Source organism: Astyanax mexicanus, chromosome 16 (assembly GCF_023375975.1).
Source record: "Astyanax mexicanus isolate ESR-SI-001 chromosome 16, AstMex3_surface, whole genome shotgun sequence".
NCBI lineage: Eukaryota > Metazoa > Chordata > Actinopteri > Characiformes > Acestrorhamphidae > Astyanax > Astyanax mexicanus.
In genome coordinates this window covers 31,559,071-31,575,647 of record NC_064423.1, presented here as the reverse complement: position 1 = coordinate 31,575,647, position 16,577 = coordinate 31,559,071, and the positions used below count along the sequence as shown (strand labels likewise).

At 39.8% G+C, this 16,577-nt stretch overlaps 1 protein-coding gene across 2 annotated transcripts in view; it reads right to left on the bottom strand.

The window, feature by feature from the left end:
• The window catches only part of sptbn1 (spectrin, beta, non-erythrocytic 1), a 125,476-nt gene that overhangs the window by 54,228 nt on the left and 54,671 nt on the right, over window positions 1–16,577 (bottom strand). The window contains exon 1 of one of the 2 annotated variants that reach the window (XM_007231775.4): window positions 11,694–12,486. The exons of the other annotated variant lie outside the window; for it this stretch is intronic. Within the exon in view, the coding sequence (XP_007231837.3) occupies window positions 11,694–11,802 (109 nt within the window). The 5' untranslated portion in view covers window positions 11,803–12,486. Of the gene's footprint in view, window positions 1–11,693; window positions 12,487–16,577 lie in introns of those variants that run through there. 2 annotated transcript variants of the gene reach the window in all.

Sequence of the window (16,577 nt, the reverse complement as noted above, 5' to 3'; positions counted from 1 at the left end):
TTAATGTTACAATCAAAAATTCTTTTTGTTTCAAATAAGTTTAGGGCCATTTTTTAGTTAAGAGCAAGAAAATAAACATTTGAGATGTAATCAGAACACACAGAGCAGCTATTATTTTGGTGGTGGATCATTCTCAGCACAGAATTAACTGGTGTGGTGGTGGTGTGTTAGCTTGTGTTGTGCTGGTATGAGTGGATCAGTTTTTAAACACTGTGTTAACTGTCCTCCACTCTATTACATCTGTATATGTAAAGTCAGAGGAAAAGCTCTGAATCTGTTGCTGCACAGTCTGTGTTGGTCATCATCTAGGCTGACAGGTTGAACAGGTTAAATGGAGGATAATTAAGTATGTAGAGAAATAGATACAGGACTACAGTCTGTAATTATAGAACTACAACATGTGCCTATATGAACAATGAAGCTAATAATGAAATGGAGAATTGGTGTAGAAACAAGGAGGTGATCATAATGTTATGTCTTATTATAACATAAAAAAATAATATGCTGAAAATAATATGCACAACTTCCTGCCATCAGCTGCCAGAGCCCTGAGAGAGCACAATAGGTCTTGCTCTCTCTGGGTGGATAGATTGCCATCTCTCCCCACATCACTCCAAAGGGTGATGTAGATCAGCACAAGGCATCTGTGAGCTGATGTATCGGAATTGAGTCGCTGCGCTTTCCTCTGAGTGTGCTGTGACGCTATTCGGCAATGTTAAAAAAGAGGCGGAGTTTGACTTTACACGTATCGGAGAAAGCATGTGCTAGTCTTCAACCTTCTGGTGTTGGGGCATAACTAGTGATAGGGGGAGTCCTAATGAGTGGGTTGGTAATTGGCAGTGTAAATTGGAGAGAAAATGAAAAAAAATAAATAAATAAAATTATATATATAAAAAAAATACATGCACAACATTAATTCTATCAAAATTAATTCTATCATCATTCCACATGTGTGAGGACAACAAAAAATGTCTAACAGAAAGACACAGTGGCCTCTATTGCATTTTATACCATTTACTGGATTTTTTTTAACATGTTTGGTAGAGATGCCACAATCAGTCTGAATTAAGTTCAACCCCTTTTTACTGTAAACATCATATAGTGGTTCAAAACATGCTCTACTAAAAAGCTGAGCAGAACAATATAGTGGTCCAATAATAAGATTTTTGCTGTGGATCCTTCATACACTGTCCTCTCATACACTGTCCTCACACTGCAGCTGTAGCATATACCAGCCTCCCCTTGTGAAAGAAGGAAAGAAGGGACACGGGACGGATGACGTGGATCAGAAGGAACGCTCCTCTTGGCGAGAGAACAATGCTGAAGGCCAGGTTTCAGGTTTACGATGTGCTACTGCATGTTCAGCTGTAACTAATTAAGGCCATTGATCAAATTTGTTTACAGAGGTTTCCCCTGCTGACACAGAGCAACGGCTTAGCAGCTCTGTCAAACCAACCGCATGAGGTCATGAGGTCCTGAGCAGCTCTGTGGACTGGACCACATAGAGAGAGAGTGAAGAAAACTAGAGCACTAAAACTTAGAATCAGGAGCTGACTTCTCATAATATAGCCTATATAATCATTCATGCTGAACTGAGACTGCTGGACAAAGTCACAACCTCAACCTTTACCTCTATACCCTGCATTTGCTCTTTTCTTTCTCCCTGAGCTTCATTTAAGACTAGGAATTTCCATTTTTCTTTAAAGGAACAGAATGCAGTTTTTACTTTAAAGTGTTTTTTTATGCCATTATAGTATACATATCATTTCTGTCCAGTAAAAAAAAACAAAAAAAAACAAGTATCTCCATTTTTGTTGATTTTTAGTTACTACATACTTTGTGCACAGAAACTATACTAACATTTCTTAAGGAATGGACCAATAGAAATTCTCCAAAATTAACTGAAATAAACTCATTACATAGATTTCCATTAAGAGTTAAGAAGGTTTATCATATATAGTTTATCGAATATTATTAGCGATGATATGTGTAGTGTAGTACTTTTTTTTAGTTCATATATAATAAGTATAAGGCTTTTTTTTGTTGCAAAACAGTTATTATACCATAAGCTAAAACACTGAGCAACTAAACAATATGTCCCAATACTTTTGGGCACAACCTCTATTTTGCACCCAAAGTTGTTCCTAATTCTCTGGAATGATGGTGCTCCATCCAATGCTTTTGGGATGAGTTAAGTTGGAGAGTTGAGGATGAGGTGGAAGTTTTATTCCACTAAATGTCATCAAATGTAGAAAACACTTTTTTTTGTGGACAGTAGAGACAGAATTAACTTTTTAATACCCTATATTGATCATTTTTCCCTATAGTGTATATCATAATCATAACCCAATGTTATAGTCCTCTTCTTCTGAAAAGTTTTGACTGGATGTATGATTTATGGCGGCAAAAATACATGTACAACCTTTAAAAATATATTTTAAAGCATTTAATCATAGTTAGTTCCATAAATAACTACATTCATAAAGGTGAGAACCCTTTAAAGCACCCATATTTTTAATAAGGCTGATATAATTATGATACAAATACACTTTTACCAAACAATCAGCAACTTTGGACATCACAACAACCAATTAGCAACAGGCTAGCAACCACCTCAGACACCACAGCAACCACCTAGGGTACCATAGCAGGTGCCTAGCCAACACAGTCTTAAGCCACTGACCATGTATCAACAATCTACCACTGCCTGGAACCGAGAACCACTTAAGCTTAAGTGCAACCATTCTATGCATGTACTGTTCTATATATTATTCATACTATCATCCTTTTGTGCTTCATATAATTTAATATTTCTAAAACAATAATACATATTCAGAATATACAGAAAAGGAGGAGGACAGTCCCATCCAGGCATTTCTAATAAAATTTCTATTCTGCATGTTGGCCTTCTTTGTGCTTAGATTACTGAAACCCAGTGGAGGGTGAAGATTTCTGAGAAGTCACGATGGAAAAAGTGCAGCTTTTTAAAAGCGTTATCATCACACCGTTAACGTGTGCGTGGCTGCTCGTGCTGATGGACAGCCGGGTCATTACCCGGGGTCCAGAATGTTTTGTTCTCTGTTCTGTATTGTGGGGTGTCAACTCAATTCCAACCTCCGTGAAAAAATTAAACAAACTGTTTCATTTCATTCCATTTTATTCCCTGATCAGGAGCGCGGGGGTGTGTCTGAGCCCACAGTGCTGCCATGATGAAGTAAACAACAGCGTTTCTGTACTTAACTGGTCTGAAGTGGGATTTGAATTTGTGTAAGGTTTCTGGGGGATTCTGGAGGTGGTTTCCACATTAATTCGTTTATACAGAATCTGTGTGTTAACAGGAAATATTGATGCTCTATGTTTTGACGCATAAGAAATTTCAGTTATTCTTGAGGCATTTAATGTCAAAAATAATTGCTTTATTTTTATTATTAGCATTTAGCCAGGTTACCTTTTTTTTTTTTTTTTTAAATACACAACATGGACAATAGTATTGGGACACCTGACCATTCATTCATTCACTGTTCCTTTTAAAATTAATGGCTTTTTAAAAACAAATGCCACCCTGTATTTATAGCTTACACACTAAACAACTGTGCTACACTATACAGCTGGCAATACATTATACAGCTAAAATAACCAAAAAAATGCAGAGCTTTTAGATCTCAATTAATTTAAATTAAACAAGTTCATATTCATAAAGTTTTTTTTTTCTCATAGAGTTTAGAAATCAATATTTGGTGGAATAACCCTGGTTTTTAAATCACAGTTTTCATGCATCTCGGCATGTTCTCCTCCACCAGTCTTACACACTGCTTTTGGATTACCTTATGCCACTCCTGGTGCAAAAATTCAAGCAGTTCAGCTTGGTTTGATGGATTGTGATCATCCATCTTCCTCTTGATTATATTCCAGAGGTTTTCCATTTGGTAAAATCTAAATCAAAGAAACTCTTTAAGTGGTCTCTTATTTTTTTCCATCGCTGTATAAATGAGTGTGGAAGCCCCTCGTTTATACTGGATCAGTGCTGGTTTAGAGTTAGATGAGCAGTGGCAGTGGAGTGGTGGAGCCGTGCTGTGCTGGAGACCTGCAGCTGTCAGTGCTCTGTATCCACCCTGAGTGGAGATAAAGTGAGCGGTGGAGGGTTTGGGTGAGCTGCTCTCACTGATCCCTGCATTAAAAGAATGAACTGTTCTCCTCTGATCTCCTCAGAGCAGTAAAGCGTGAACTATCTGACGCAGTTTTCGGCTCTTTTTAGCTGCATATTATACCCTTGCTCTGCATGCTGATGGTAATTGTGTGGCTTTTGGACAATTTAAAGATCTGTAGTTAAACAACAAGCAGTATAAGCAGGACTATACGGTCACTGTTATACTAAGAAAACTCTTTTTTTAATGTTTTACACCAGTGGTTTGTGTGTCACTAGTGGCTTGTGAAATGCCCAAAAACGTGGATGCCCAAAATCCTGGGTCTTAGGTATTTGCCTGGTTTCATTGGAGACATAAACATATCATCACTGACGGATAAAAACACAGTTGTCTCCAAAAAAGTTATTTTGCAGAATTTCTATTGGAAAAATGCAGTATACATTTCAATAGCATTAATTTATTGTGTTTTTATATCGACATCAAGATATCAAACAGCGTTAGATAGCACATCACATTTGGTCCATTTTGTTTACACTTATTTTGATTGCAAATTCTGTGTATGACTCCTAGGTGGTACTTTGACTTTTTAGTTTGATCATGGGTGTTATATAGTCTAAAATATTTAAGAATCATGGTTTTACACAATGTCTCAAAAATGTAGATAAACCAATTAATCTACTCACTCAGTAAGACTCCATATGAATTGCATAGCAATGTATAAATTGTGTCTGTCTCTGTTTTTAAAACTGCCACCAGTACAGTATCGCAAGCAAACACATCTGAAGGAAAGCACCAGATCCACAGCTTTTATACAACGGCTAATAGATGCCTGTGACAGCCAAAATCTCTACAAAGGTAGTAGAGTGACTTTGTAAGACAGCATGGGTAATTTTGTGCTCTTTCAAGACTTTGGTTGCTGATAGTAAATCAGTAATGCCCAAGACTCAAACTTGTGATCCTTGGTCCATAATTGTGTGCACCTTTGGCTATGTTTACACAGCAAAGAAAGATACAAGTGGCCCAAATCTAGAGTTGCACGGTGTACCGAAGGTTCGATTCTTTTTCGATACTACGTCATCACAAACGATTCGGTTCTTTAGCGTTCGATGCTTTCGATACTATATAGCCCAGTCACTAGCTTCAAATGAGTCAAAATAGTAGGCGCGATTTGATTCAGTTCATAAGAAAACTGATTCACACCGCAGCAGTCGGTGTGGCAGGATTCAGATAAACTTAGTGTTCTGAACAAATGAATCGATTCACGTGTGAATCGATTCATTTGACTCGCTTGAGCGACACACGCACGCGCAAGCCAGCAGAGCAGCAGCGAGAGAGAGCAGCTGCGAGTGTAGAATGGCGACGTCTAAAATAACAGATGTCTCTCGTCCGCGACTTGTGGACAAAACGGGCGCGAGGAGTGAAGTGTGGGCAAATTTTGCTTACATCGCTGATGAAGAAGGGAATCCGACCAACACCACAAACCCAGTTTATAAACGGTGTTATAAGTCTATCCAGTGCAGAGGAGGGAACACCAGCAACCTGGCTACGCATTTAGCAGACAAGCACCCTGATCTCTACAAAGAGCTGAGAAGTCGACAGGTTAGTGGAGTTAGTCAAGATACACTCTGTCTGTAGCGTTACTAAGATTTACTAGCCCTGGCCCGCCGGCGGGCCAGAAATTTATAATATTTAATATCTGGCTGTGTTTATGAATAGTTATAGGTTCAATATAGACACCCAATATGCCATTTTAAAGCTTAGAATCTCGGCCTTTTCAGCCCATTTAGCTGGATCTCCTTTCAGAAAATAAACATTTAGGGCGAAATATGCCTTGCTTCTGAAAATATGAAATCATAATTTTCATATTTCCGTTTCTCGTACGTCCATATTTGATCGAATGCGGACATGTTATACACCATTCGAACCGTCTGTCTCTCCGGATTCGCTCCGTTTTACTGTAGGGTGTACGGTTCCTGAATTAGAGCTGAAAGAGCGCGTCACAGCGCGTGTTCAGAGTTAAAAGCTGCTTGTTTTTCGCTGCAGGGTTACCTCAGGTCACTCCCTCCACCCCCTCAACCCCCACCAGCGGCTCCCCCACGCTCTTACCTTCAAAACCAGACTTAAGAGAATCCATCAATCCAGTCTCCTGCAATCCCCAATTATATACAAACAGCGCATGAAATAAACTGAGGCAGAAAAAAAAATAATATCCACTTTATCTCCTTATTAAAAGCGTAATTTTCGAGGCTGCATGTGATAACGCACGTGTGGTTAATCTGCAGTCCAAGGAGAACAAGGTTGACAGAAGACCATGTGGACACACTTGTTTTCCTGGCTAAGAACCTTAAACAGGCAAAGAAACTTCCCACAGTGTAGTTTCAGAAAAGAAGAGGTTTTAGTTTTTAGGAAGTGTTTAGATAATTATGTTATAGTTAAGGTCATAATAACGAAACTTGTTTTTTGTTCAAATGTTTCATTTTAGAATAAAAACGTTTGCACCGATTGTTCAGTGTTCAATACAGTCCAATCAAAAATAAACATTTTATGTTCAGATATTTTTATTGTTTTTTTTTCTTCCAAGTATCGTTTTGGTATCGAGAATCGTGATACTACAGTTGGTATCGGTATCGAAGTCAAAATTTTGGTATCGTGACAACCCTACCCAAATCCAATGTAAAATTTTGTCAAAAGAGATATGTGTGTTATCTGTGTCACTGTGTGAACAGCAAACACCACAATTAATATAACATTTTCAATTCCAATTCACACCACCTTATTTCAGTACCATATGTGGTACTGAAGTCAAATAAATATCAGATTCATGGAATTGTGAACAGCCAGAGTTCAGGTAAAAAAACAGGCATGAAGAGAAGAGTAAATGATGACAGCAGTGAGGTTTGTTTCATTGTTTTGTGCCATATCAGCAACATATTGGCTATTTTATGGCAGCGACAATTTTCATAACTTGAGCATCACAGACATTTTCTTCATGTAAAGTAAAAAGTTTAAAGAAACAAGAGACATACACCAAAAAAGTGGGTGTAGCAAAACATATGACCTGTTTGCAGCAAACTTTAACAGCTGGGATTTGTAATTGAGAATATGTTAGTCAAAGGAACTTCTTAATATCTCTTGTGATGCTGGTGAAAATTAAACTGAAACTTTTCATAAAGTGCTATATTCTTTTGCACATGAGCCTCGGTTAGGAGTGTAAACTGTTCAGACAAATGCTACACACAGATCACATTAAAAATATAGTGTAAACAGGCTAAATAACAAGGAATCGGATTTGAGCCAATTTGACCTGCTGTTTAACTGTAGTTTTAGTCTGCTGAGCAGAAAACAACCATTTGTCATGTTGTTTAAAAAGTGTTTTTTTATATAATAGTGATGATATTACGCACTACACTCTATAATGTACACCTACGCAGACACATCTGGACTGACTGGATCCACCAGGCTCATTCAGGGTCTTTTAAGGCACTGCGTCTCATTCTTGACGGCTGCAGTTCTGCCAGCAGCCCAACAGAAGGTCATTGAGAGGGCCAGACTGTGAGAGAAGCGACTTGGCAGTGCTGTGTGTGAAGGACAAAAGCCGCAGTTCAGCAAAAATCCTGCATGCTCCTTCACGGCCTACTCCCAGTGCAGTCTTTAGAGCCACTGTGACCTGCCTGGTGGAATTGAGCCATGTCTGAAACTGGTTAGGACCTCAAAATAATGTAGGTCAAAGTGTTTAAGTGGCCTTAGGTCAGTGCACTAGTTAGCCACAGTGAGCTACATACTATATAGTATAAATATTTTTCTAGTACAATTTCATCGCATACCTCCAGATATGTCAAAATGTTTGTGGACACCATTTTAACTTGCAGGCATTGCTAAAGTTTATGTCCAAATGCACACAAAAACAGCTTTTGTAGTCCCTGTAAAGAAGTACTGCCAATAGAATAAAACTGTCTGGAGCAGATAAACAAATAACTAATGGTACCATGTCTAATGCCAGGTGTGAACATCTAGAGGGATATAAAGCCCTCAGCATTGTAAAGCTGTAAAGCATTGGAGGAACTGTGTTCTCCGGAATTATGGCGCTCCATCCTATACATTAGGACTTTTTAAAAGTAAGAATCAACCTACAACCAACATTCTGAGCTTTCTAAGGCTTATTTTGGTCACTAAATGCAATCAAATCCTCACAGCAATGGTCCAAAATCTAGCAGATTTAGTAGGAAGCTCCGCCCGGACAGTAAAGACACTGACAAACTCTATTCTACTCTTGCAATTAATAAGCACATGTCTCAATACTTTTGTCCACAGAGAGTTTGTACTTTGCTTTTTCAGGATGTTAAACATCAGGATGTTCCCTCACAGTGAACTCAGAGCTATAGGCCAACAGCACACAGCACAAATGTGTCCGAGCTGCTCTGGTTAGTCTCTAGTCCTTGACAATAGACGCAGATGCGGTCCAAGTCCAGTCATTTGTCTTGGCTGATTTATACTGGCCTGAATAAAGTCTGGAAAACAAGCTAGCATGGGCAGTCTCGCCTCTTATATTTAACTTTCACAATGTCAAGAATGTAGAACTCGACGTATCACTTAGCCTGGAAGCTCGTCTGTCTCACTGCCATCACAGAGTCATGATCAAAGACCATTTCTCTTGGCCAAACAACAACCGAATATGACCGAGACGTCATTCAAGAAGGTACAAATACATATCTTTTACGTGATTCATTAATCGTCCCACTTGGTCACGGCCAGAAAGAACAGGAGTATGAATTCTATGGCCACTTCAAGCAGGCCACTCAATACTCCAAAGTGCTTTTATTGGAGTCCGATCAGAGTCTTTTTCATGACTCATTTAGGCCTCAGATGAAAGGTCAAGTCCTCGTCTCAGAGTTCCCTGCTGTTAACTGCTTTATGATGAAGGGTGGAGACAGTGGGTTAGCTTACTGATTAGCCAGCGAAGGAGACAGTGTCCAGCACTTTCCTAGACAACTATATTAATGGATGGAGGGTGGTGTTTTTCAAAAGTCTGATTCTCTTTCTTTTTAGTAGGGTGACCTCAGCTTGTTAGCTATTTCAGTGGTGTCTTTGCAAAGCAGTATAATATACATTACATAGTGGATATCAAGCAGCAAGTTCTCCCAGGTGTTCCCACTCTAGAATTTTCTGCAGCCATTGTTCAGAGTGTACTCTAGGGGACAGGTTACAAGTATTAGATACAAATGGCATGTGTGTCTGTCTGATGGAACTAGATTTAATGTAAAGATTTTGAAGTATAAAAAGCTATGCTTCCATTGCAATAATTGTTAACAAAAAAGTTTTAAAGCATTGAAAAGTTTTTTTCCCCCAATTTTATATATGATTTATAACTATATATATAAAAAATAAATTGTCTCTTTATAAAAACTAATGGATTTGCCCATGAATGAATGCATTCGCGTATTTTAAATTGCACCCACTGCTGAAACACATAGAAATTGCCACGAGTATAGGATGAAACTATCAGCAACATGCTTAATGCCAGACATGGGCTACAGGGGTATGAAGCCCCCAGAAACTTTAAGCTGTGGAGCAGTGGAACTGTGTTACAGATGAGTTGGAACGTTAGAGATGAGGTGGGGTGGTGATCATCCAACATCCTGACCTCAGTAACACTTGCTGAACACAAATAAATAATCACAGCAATGCTTCAAAATATAGTAGAAAGCCTTTCTTGGACAGTATAGACAATAAAAGCAGTACCTGTTTAGTAATAAACTTGTATTATGAGGAGGTGTTCCAATCAATACATTTGTCTTATCTATTTTATATCGACAAATTTATGGAGATGAATGCCATATGGAATGGAATTTATGACATCAATGGAATAAAAAATGGAAACATGCCAGACAAATGTTATAATCTATATCAATAAAAGTTCAGTGACAATAATATTTTGCTGGAAACAACATAATTGCATCATTGGGTAAAGTGTTGCGCAAAAAAGTAATTTGTTAATTACACAGATATAACTTAGAAATGTAGCTTATGATAGGATAGCCTTAAAATAAGTTTATTTGAATGTACTTTGCGACAAGATTTTTTTAAAATAGTAGTTTTATTTCATTTTTATCCACTAGCCATAAATTGCTAACACATGATAAGGTTGCCTTTTGCTAGATAACAATATTTGAGCATATATATGAGATTACTACAGAGTAAAGACAATACTAGCCCAGGTTCAGCAAAGTCCTTGGCACGGGTGAAAGCTACAGCAAGGACAAAGCAGTGTAACAGCATAAAACCATGAAATTGCTGAGTGTGGTAGGACTGCCTGGAGCACTCCCACTGATCAATCCCATCCGGGCTGCAATGAATCAAATCATCTGCAAACTAGGCATTCTGTTACTTTAACAGTATAAAAATGCCATTTGTTCTGATTTAGAAAATCAAAAAATCTAAATTCAGTGAAATAAAGTAATTATGAATTTTAGACTATTAGACTTTTGGAGCCTTAACCTCATTACTTCACTACTGGCAATATGTCAGCCCTCAGTGACAACAAAAGAAGTCTACAGCAGCTTGCTATTTGTTTTGCCTGCATCAAGTTGGTTGACGTTCAAAAGGTTGACATTCAAAGGTAAAGCACGGCCCTCTGCTTGCCCAAATATGTCCAGATATGCCCAAGTACACTGGCAGCAAGGAGCAGGCACAATCGCGAAGACAAGAACAAAACAACCACTCCCACTTTCCTTGGCTTGCCATTGTTGTGCATGACGGTCCATTCAGCCTTAGCAGCCCTTTTATTGACTTAGCCCATCAGCGCTGGGCGCCACTAGTACTTTGGGGAGGGGGAGCCAAACACAGTCACGGAATGTTTGTAATGAAAAGCGGCCATTCACACACCGACACACACACACAAACCTGGAGTAATTATTCTGTTTTATATTGTTGCTCCAAATCTCTCTTTGTAATCTAATTTGAAACTTATACTCTGCTGCATGGTTCCAGTGGGCCATCCAAAGAAAGCAGCAGCAGCCATGCTGCATCCACCTCCTCCAAAATAGTCCACCCTTTCTAGGATTACAAGCCCTGAACTACAGGGAAAAACATGGCAAAACAAAGAACCATAGTGCCCCTTTAATCATCCTTTTAATGGACTGAAGGTTAGCCCGCAAAAGTCCATGTGCGCCAAGTACTGGCACTGAACAACGTAGAATAATAGCAAATTACTGGCAAACCAAAGACTGGCAAACCGGGGTTGCTTCTATTTGGTTCTGCTCTTAATTATGGAGGTGATGGAACAGTAGCCCACAAAAGTCCATGTGGACCAAGTACAGGCACTGAACAACTTATTTATTTGGATATTTGTAAATAACTGGCCAAACAAAGAGCCAGAGATGTTCCTTTCTGGTTTCTCCACCTAACCTAGGAGGTACCAAGACTGCTATCCAAGAACTGAAGTCCAAGTTCACCCAACGAGCTTCATGATCTGCTGCAGGCTGGCATGCACAGTAAACAATAGAAGCTCTACCTGGAGACACTGAAGACATTGATTGCAGGTTGCCTTACCTTGCAGCTGCTTAAAACGTCCATCCAGCTGGTTGTAGTTGAAGGGCATCTGGGCGGGGAAGCCAGCCCCCTGATAGAGGTCCGACCCAGAGCCCCATTCTGTCTCCATGCTCCCCTACTCACAGGGAAAGTAGATCCTTAAATTCCTTAAAAAATGTTCCAGGGAAAGCCACAGGAAAAACAACACCAGGCAAGAAAAACAGAGGGAAGGTCTAAAATAAGCCAAGGGAAGGGTAAAGGAGGGAAGGAGAGGTCTTCTGTGTTTTTGCTTCTGTGCTTGCTTGCTTTCTTTCTCTTTCTTCTTCTCTTTTCTCCACTCCAGTCCACAGTCCCTCCCACTTTCCCTCTTTCCTTCTCTTTCCACCACGAGTTTGAAGAAAAGCAAGCTTTCCTCCGGAAGAGATGCAAGGGGCCGATCCGTTAGGGATCAGCCCAATTCAAGTCCAGCGCTCAAGAAGCAGGCAATACTGTGGCAGTATAGGTAAACAGACGCAGGGGAGGCTGGGTTAGCATGCTGCTTCTCCCCCGATTGTTCTTCTTCTGTCTTCCCTCCCTGGCCATTCAAAAGTGGCCTCTACCCCCTCCCCTCAAACGCTCACACCCACACCCCTTCCCTGTCGCAAACGCAGGAGAGGGGAGGGTACTCTTTCACCCGAAAGCTTTTACTCACTCCGACAGCAGGGGGAACGAGGGGGTGCAGTTGCAGAGGGGGTGAAATAAAGCTGGGAATTGTTTCAGCTCTGTGGCCTCCACAAGCCTGCCTAAGAAGGGCTTGGAGTGAAAAGTGAAGGTACGTAAAAAACGTTAAAACAGGCAATGAAAGGGTTTCTGTCCTGCACAGTGCACCGCACACCTTTCCCAGGGGATGGGAGGAGAATGCTGGGAGGAGAACGCTGCGCAGGGCTGTACTTTCAACACTGGCTCAGCCATTGGCGTTCATGCAGCGATGATATCACCAGCTCATTTCCATGAGGCAGGCAGTGGGTGGAGAGAAGGCCCGAGAGAAGGAGGAGGAGGAGCAGGAGCAGGAGGCGGAGGAAGAATGTACCAAACCTCCAGAGAAGACAGGGGTGCAAGCTGAACAGGATGCTGTCTGGCTTCCCTGCATTGTTGTCGAGGGTCAAGAAAGACAGAAATATGATGCAATGAAAAGTGCAAAATGCCTTTTTTGGGATGTACGAGCAACCGGCGTCCTGACGTCCTGTCTAAAAGCTCGTTTGCAAACATCCTGCTTCAGTAACTCAGTCATCCAGCACCCCACCCCCCACAGCTGCCTTTCCTATAGCATGGAGGTGTCTAATTCCAGAGTCTGGAATCTGATTTCCCTGCTCAAACACATCTGCTGGATTTAGTGAGTAACTGTCGAGTTGAATCAGGTGTGTTTGAGCAGGGAAATCACCAAACTGTTCTGGGCTGTGTTTTCTAAAGGCATCTTAGTGTTAAGATTATTGGGACTGCTACACAGAGAGAGAAAGAGAAAGAGAAAGAGAGAGAGAGAGAGAGAGAGAGAGAGAGAGAGAGAGTGCTCAGGACGATTTTCGCTTGACAATTTAGAAATTGTTGTCTTTGTGTTTAGATGCTTTTGGGGAATTCCCGAACAAATGTCCTGAACAATTTTCAGGTTTGGACACCCCATTATGAATAAATGTTACACAACCCACCGACCTCACAATGATCCAGTTGGACTGCAGCTTTTTGGGATTTTTTTTTCCAAGGCACTTTAGCACTAAAGAGAATTGGGTATTATACCAATAAAGCATTGGGTATTTATTTAGCTGGAGCACTGTGGACCTCCAGAAGCTCTGTAAAATTATGTGCGAGACAGCATGTCAATTTTTAACCACGAATATGTTTTTCTGGTCACTGGTTCCTAAGAACCACAACTAAGTTCACATTCCTAACTGCAAAACACTTGTGTTACACTCTAAAAGAAGAACCATTTTAGTTCCTTAGAAAAAAGAAAACAGAATGACTGATAAATACAGATTTTTTTTTTTATTAGGATTTTTTTTAGCAGCAGATGCATCAGACTATACCCCACTCGCTCCCAGCCCCTGCCTATGATCCATATCAGAATAATGTATTGTTTAAAGCAGGGGTAGTGAGGGAGAAAACACTAGAAAGAGTCACTAAACTGCAGATTTAAATTCATTTTTACAGTATTCTCACACTAATGAATTAAATTAAATAAAGCATTTAGGAATACACATCATACTTTGTATTAGTTTATTATGTTCACTACCTCTCCACAAACTGGCTGTTTTTCTGCTTAAAGATTCAAGCTGTACAGGGCTAGGATAATAATATGAGCTGAAGAAACTTGGAAAATTTTTGTTAACCAAAAGATTTACACTCGTAAAAATTTCACTCGTATGAAACTTGTGAAATGTATTGCATGATTGTTGTAGTTTTGTAATCGCTTTTAAAGCAATTAAAACAACAAAAATGAATTCCGGTAAAAAACTGTATTCAGTGTTTTGTATTCAGCCTTCAGCCAAATTTCACATTTTGTTTGGTTTTACTTTTTAAATTATAGCAAATAATTTAGGTTTACTTTAATCATGACACATCATGACATGCTGATGATTTGAAATATTAAAAGATAACCCCTCCCTCACACACTCCACTATGGGGTATATGGAGTTCCACAGTCCTCCACATAGGTAAATACTCAACCCTTCGCTGCAATAATACCCAGCTCTCTTTAGTGCTAGAGTGCCTCTGAGAGCCCACGCCAGACCTGTGGCGATGGGGCTCCACTCCTGCACTCCTCTCACTGGAGGACATCAGCGAGGGAAACTTTGCTCATGATTAATGAGCTGATGATAAATGTCTCCATAAGCATCCTGTCAGCCCTCGTCCCCTACCGGGACACAGCGCAGGATCACTCTTCCACTCGTAAGGGTGGACAGAGAATAGCACTTTTTTTCACCACAACCGCTGATGAGATATTTGCGGAGATCTATTCTGGGATGTATTTTAGGAGGATATTAAAGGAAGAGAGCAGGGAACATTTTTAATCTCACGCTGAAACACTGAGGGATGAATCTGTTCAAAATTTAAAGCACGGCTGAAAACGAACAGCATGAAGGCACATGTGGAACCAATTACAAAACAATATCTATACTCTAGAACCATGCAAAAGGGCTGCCTTTCAGAATTTGCAACCAGTAGAATACAAAGTGATACACATCACTAAAGTACTTATAAAGGGACTTTCACTCGCATGCAAGAAAGTCCCGTGATTTTTGTCATGTCCCAATGAAAGCTAAAGAATGCTGCACTGACCTGCAGGGTATGCCTGTAGGTTCTCCTGCATTTCTCATGCTAACTGCACTGTCTACTATGGGTGATAATATCTTCTGTTATGTATTTCCAGTAAACATGTGATGTCTGGCATTTAACATTCCTCAATCCACAATCATTTAATGCATCTAAAAGTTTGTGCTTAAAAAGCTATTACGTGAAATAGCCGTATTTGAGCCTAAAAATATATTGTTTTAATAGTGTTCATAGTGGAACAGTAGATGCACGTTAAGACACAAATAAATAGGTCTGTATTGTAGACACTGCAACAAACTTTCACCACAAACCTAAATGACTTTGTTTACATTTTAAACATTTAATTAATTAGAAACTCAGTGAAAAAAATTTAATTCCTTTTTAAAAAAACATTAGATTTCAAGTAAGCAACAATTTAAAAAAAAATGTAAGATTGTTATGTTTAAATAATTACATTTTACTATTTTTTTATTATATTTTCTATTATATTTGAGCATCCATAATATACAGATTTTAGGGTAATAGTGCTGTTTCCGAATATTGTTATAAAAACAAAAACATTTAAGCAGGAATATCTATTCAAAAGTATTGAAATGTGCATTTTGTCATATAAGGTCACTAACAATGTTTAAATCTGTTATACAATAATGAGCTTGGCTGATGCTGCTGATGAGCAGATGCTGCCTTATACCTACAGAATTTTCTTCTTAGTTTGAAAGAGAAACTTATTTAATTCATTTTTGGATTTTTTTTTTTTTTTTTTTTACTTGACTCAAGTTTTTGAATACCTGCCCACCCACTCCCACAGACACCCTTGTGCTGTTGTATATACTATTACCCAAGGTAAAGTCCTGTGTAGTGATATAAAAGCTTTGCACAACAGTACACTGTTTTAATTATATTCAATAATTATTTCCATCTGTAGGATCATGTACAGTTTTCTATCTACTGCTATCCATTTTCTCACACAGATTACCCAGAATGAGTCTCATCTCATCCACTCCACTCCTTTCACAAGAAGTCCTCGTGGTACAGCGAGCGAGGACCAGGAATAAAATGCGGTGCAGCAGAACGAGCCCCATGACCATTCATTTTCCATAACACAATATTTAACTATGCAGCCGCTTTATGGGCCGTGGGATCGCAGCCACAGGGCTGGTACGGGGCTTGGGGCAGGCCGGGTGGCTCTGAGAGAGATATTATGAAGAAACAGTTGCGGTTGTGTCACTGGGCAGTCACAAGGCTCCCACGTGGTCTCCACACCCCTACAGGCACGGCTGCTCTTCTCTGACCTCCGCATGCACTTCTGTTTTCTATCAGGAGCGTATCTGACTCGCAGCTGAGGAACGACTCCTCATCAACTTCGCTTTCTGCACTCCTTTCACTCTCTCACTTTGTGGGGAGGAGGGGAGGCGCGGGGGGACTCTTCCTGGACGATGAGTTAGTCACCCACCGCAGCGAAGTGGGCGAAGAGGTTGCTGGAGTTAAATAAGTAAGTCTGAAATGCAAGGACAGAGAACCTGCATGGAATCAGATTAAAGAAAAGAAAGCAGGTTTAGAGCTGCCAGGCATTAATTGGAAAAAGGCAGTTTCCACCATCTT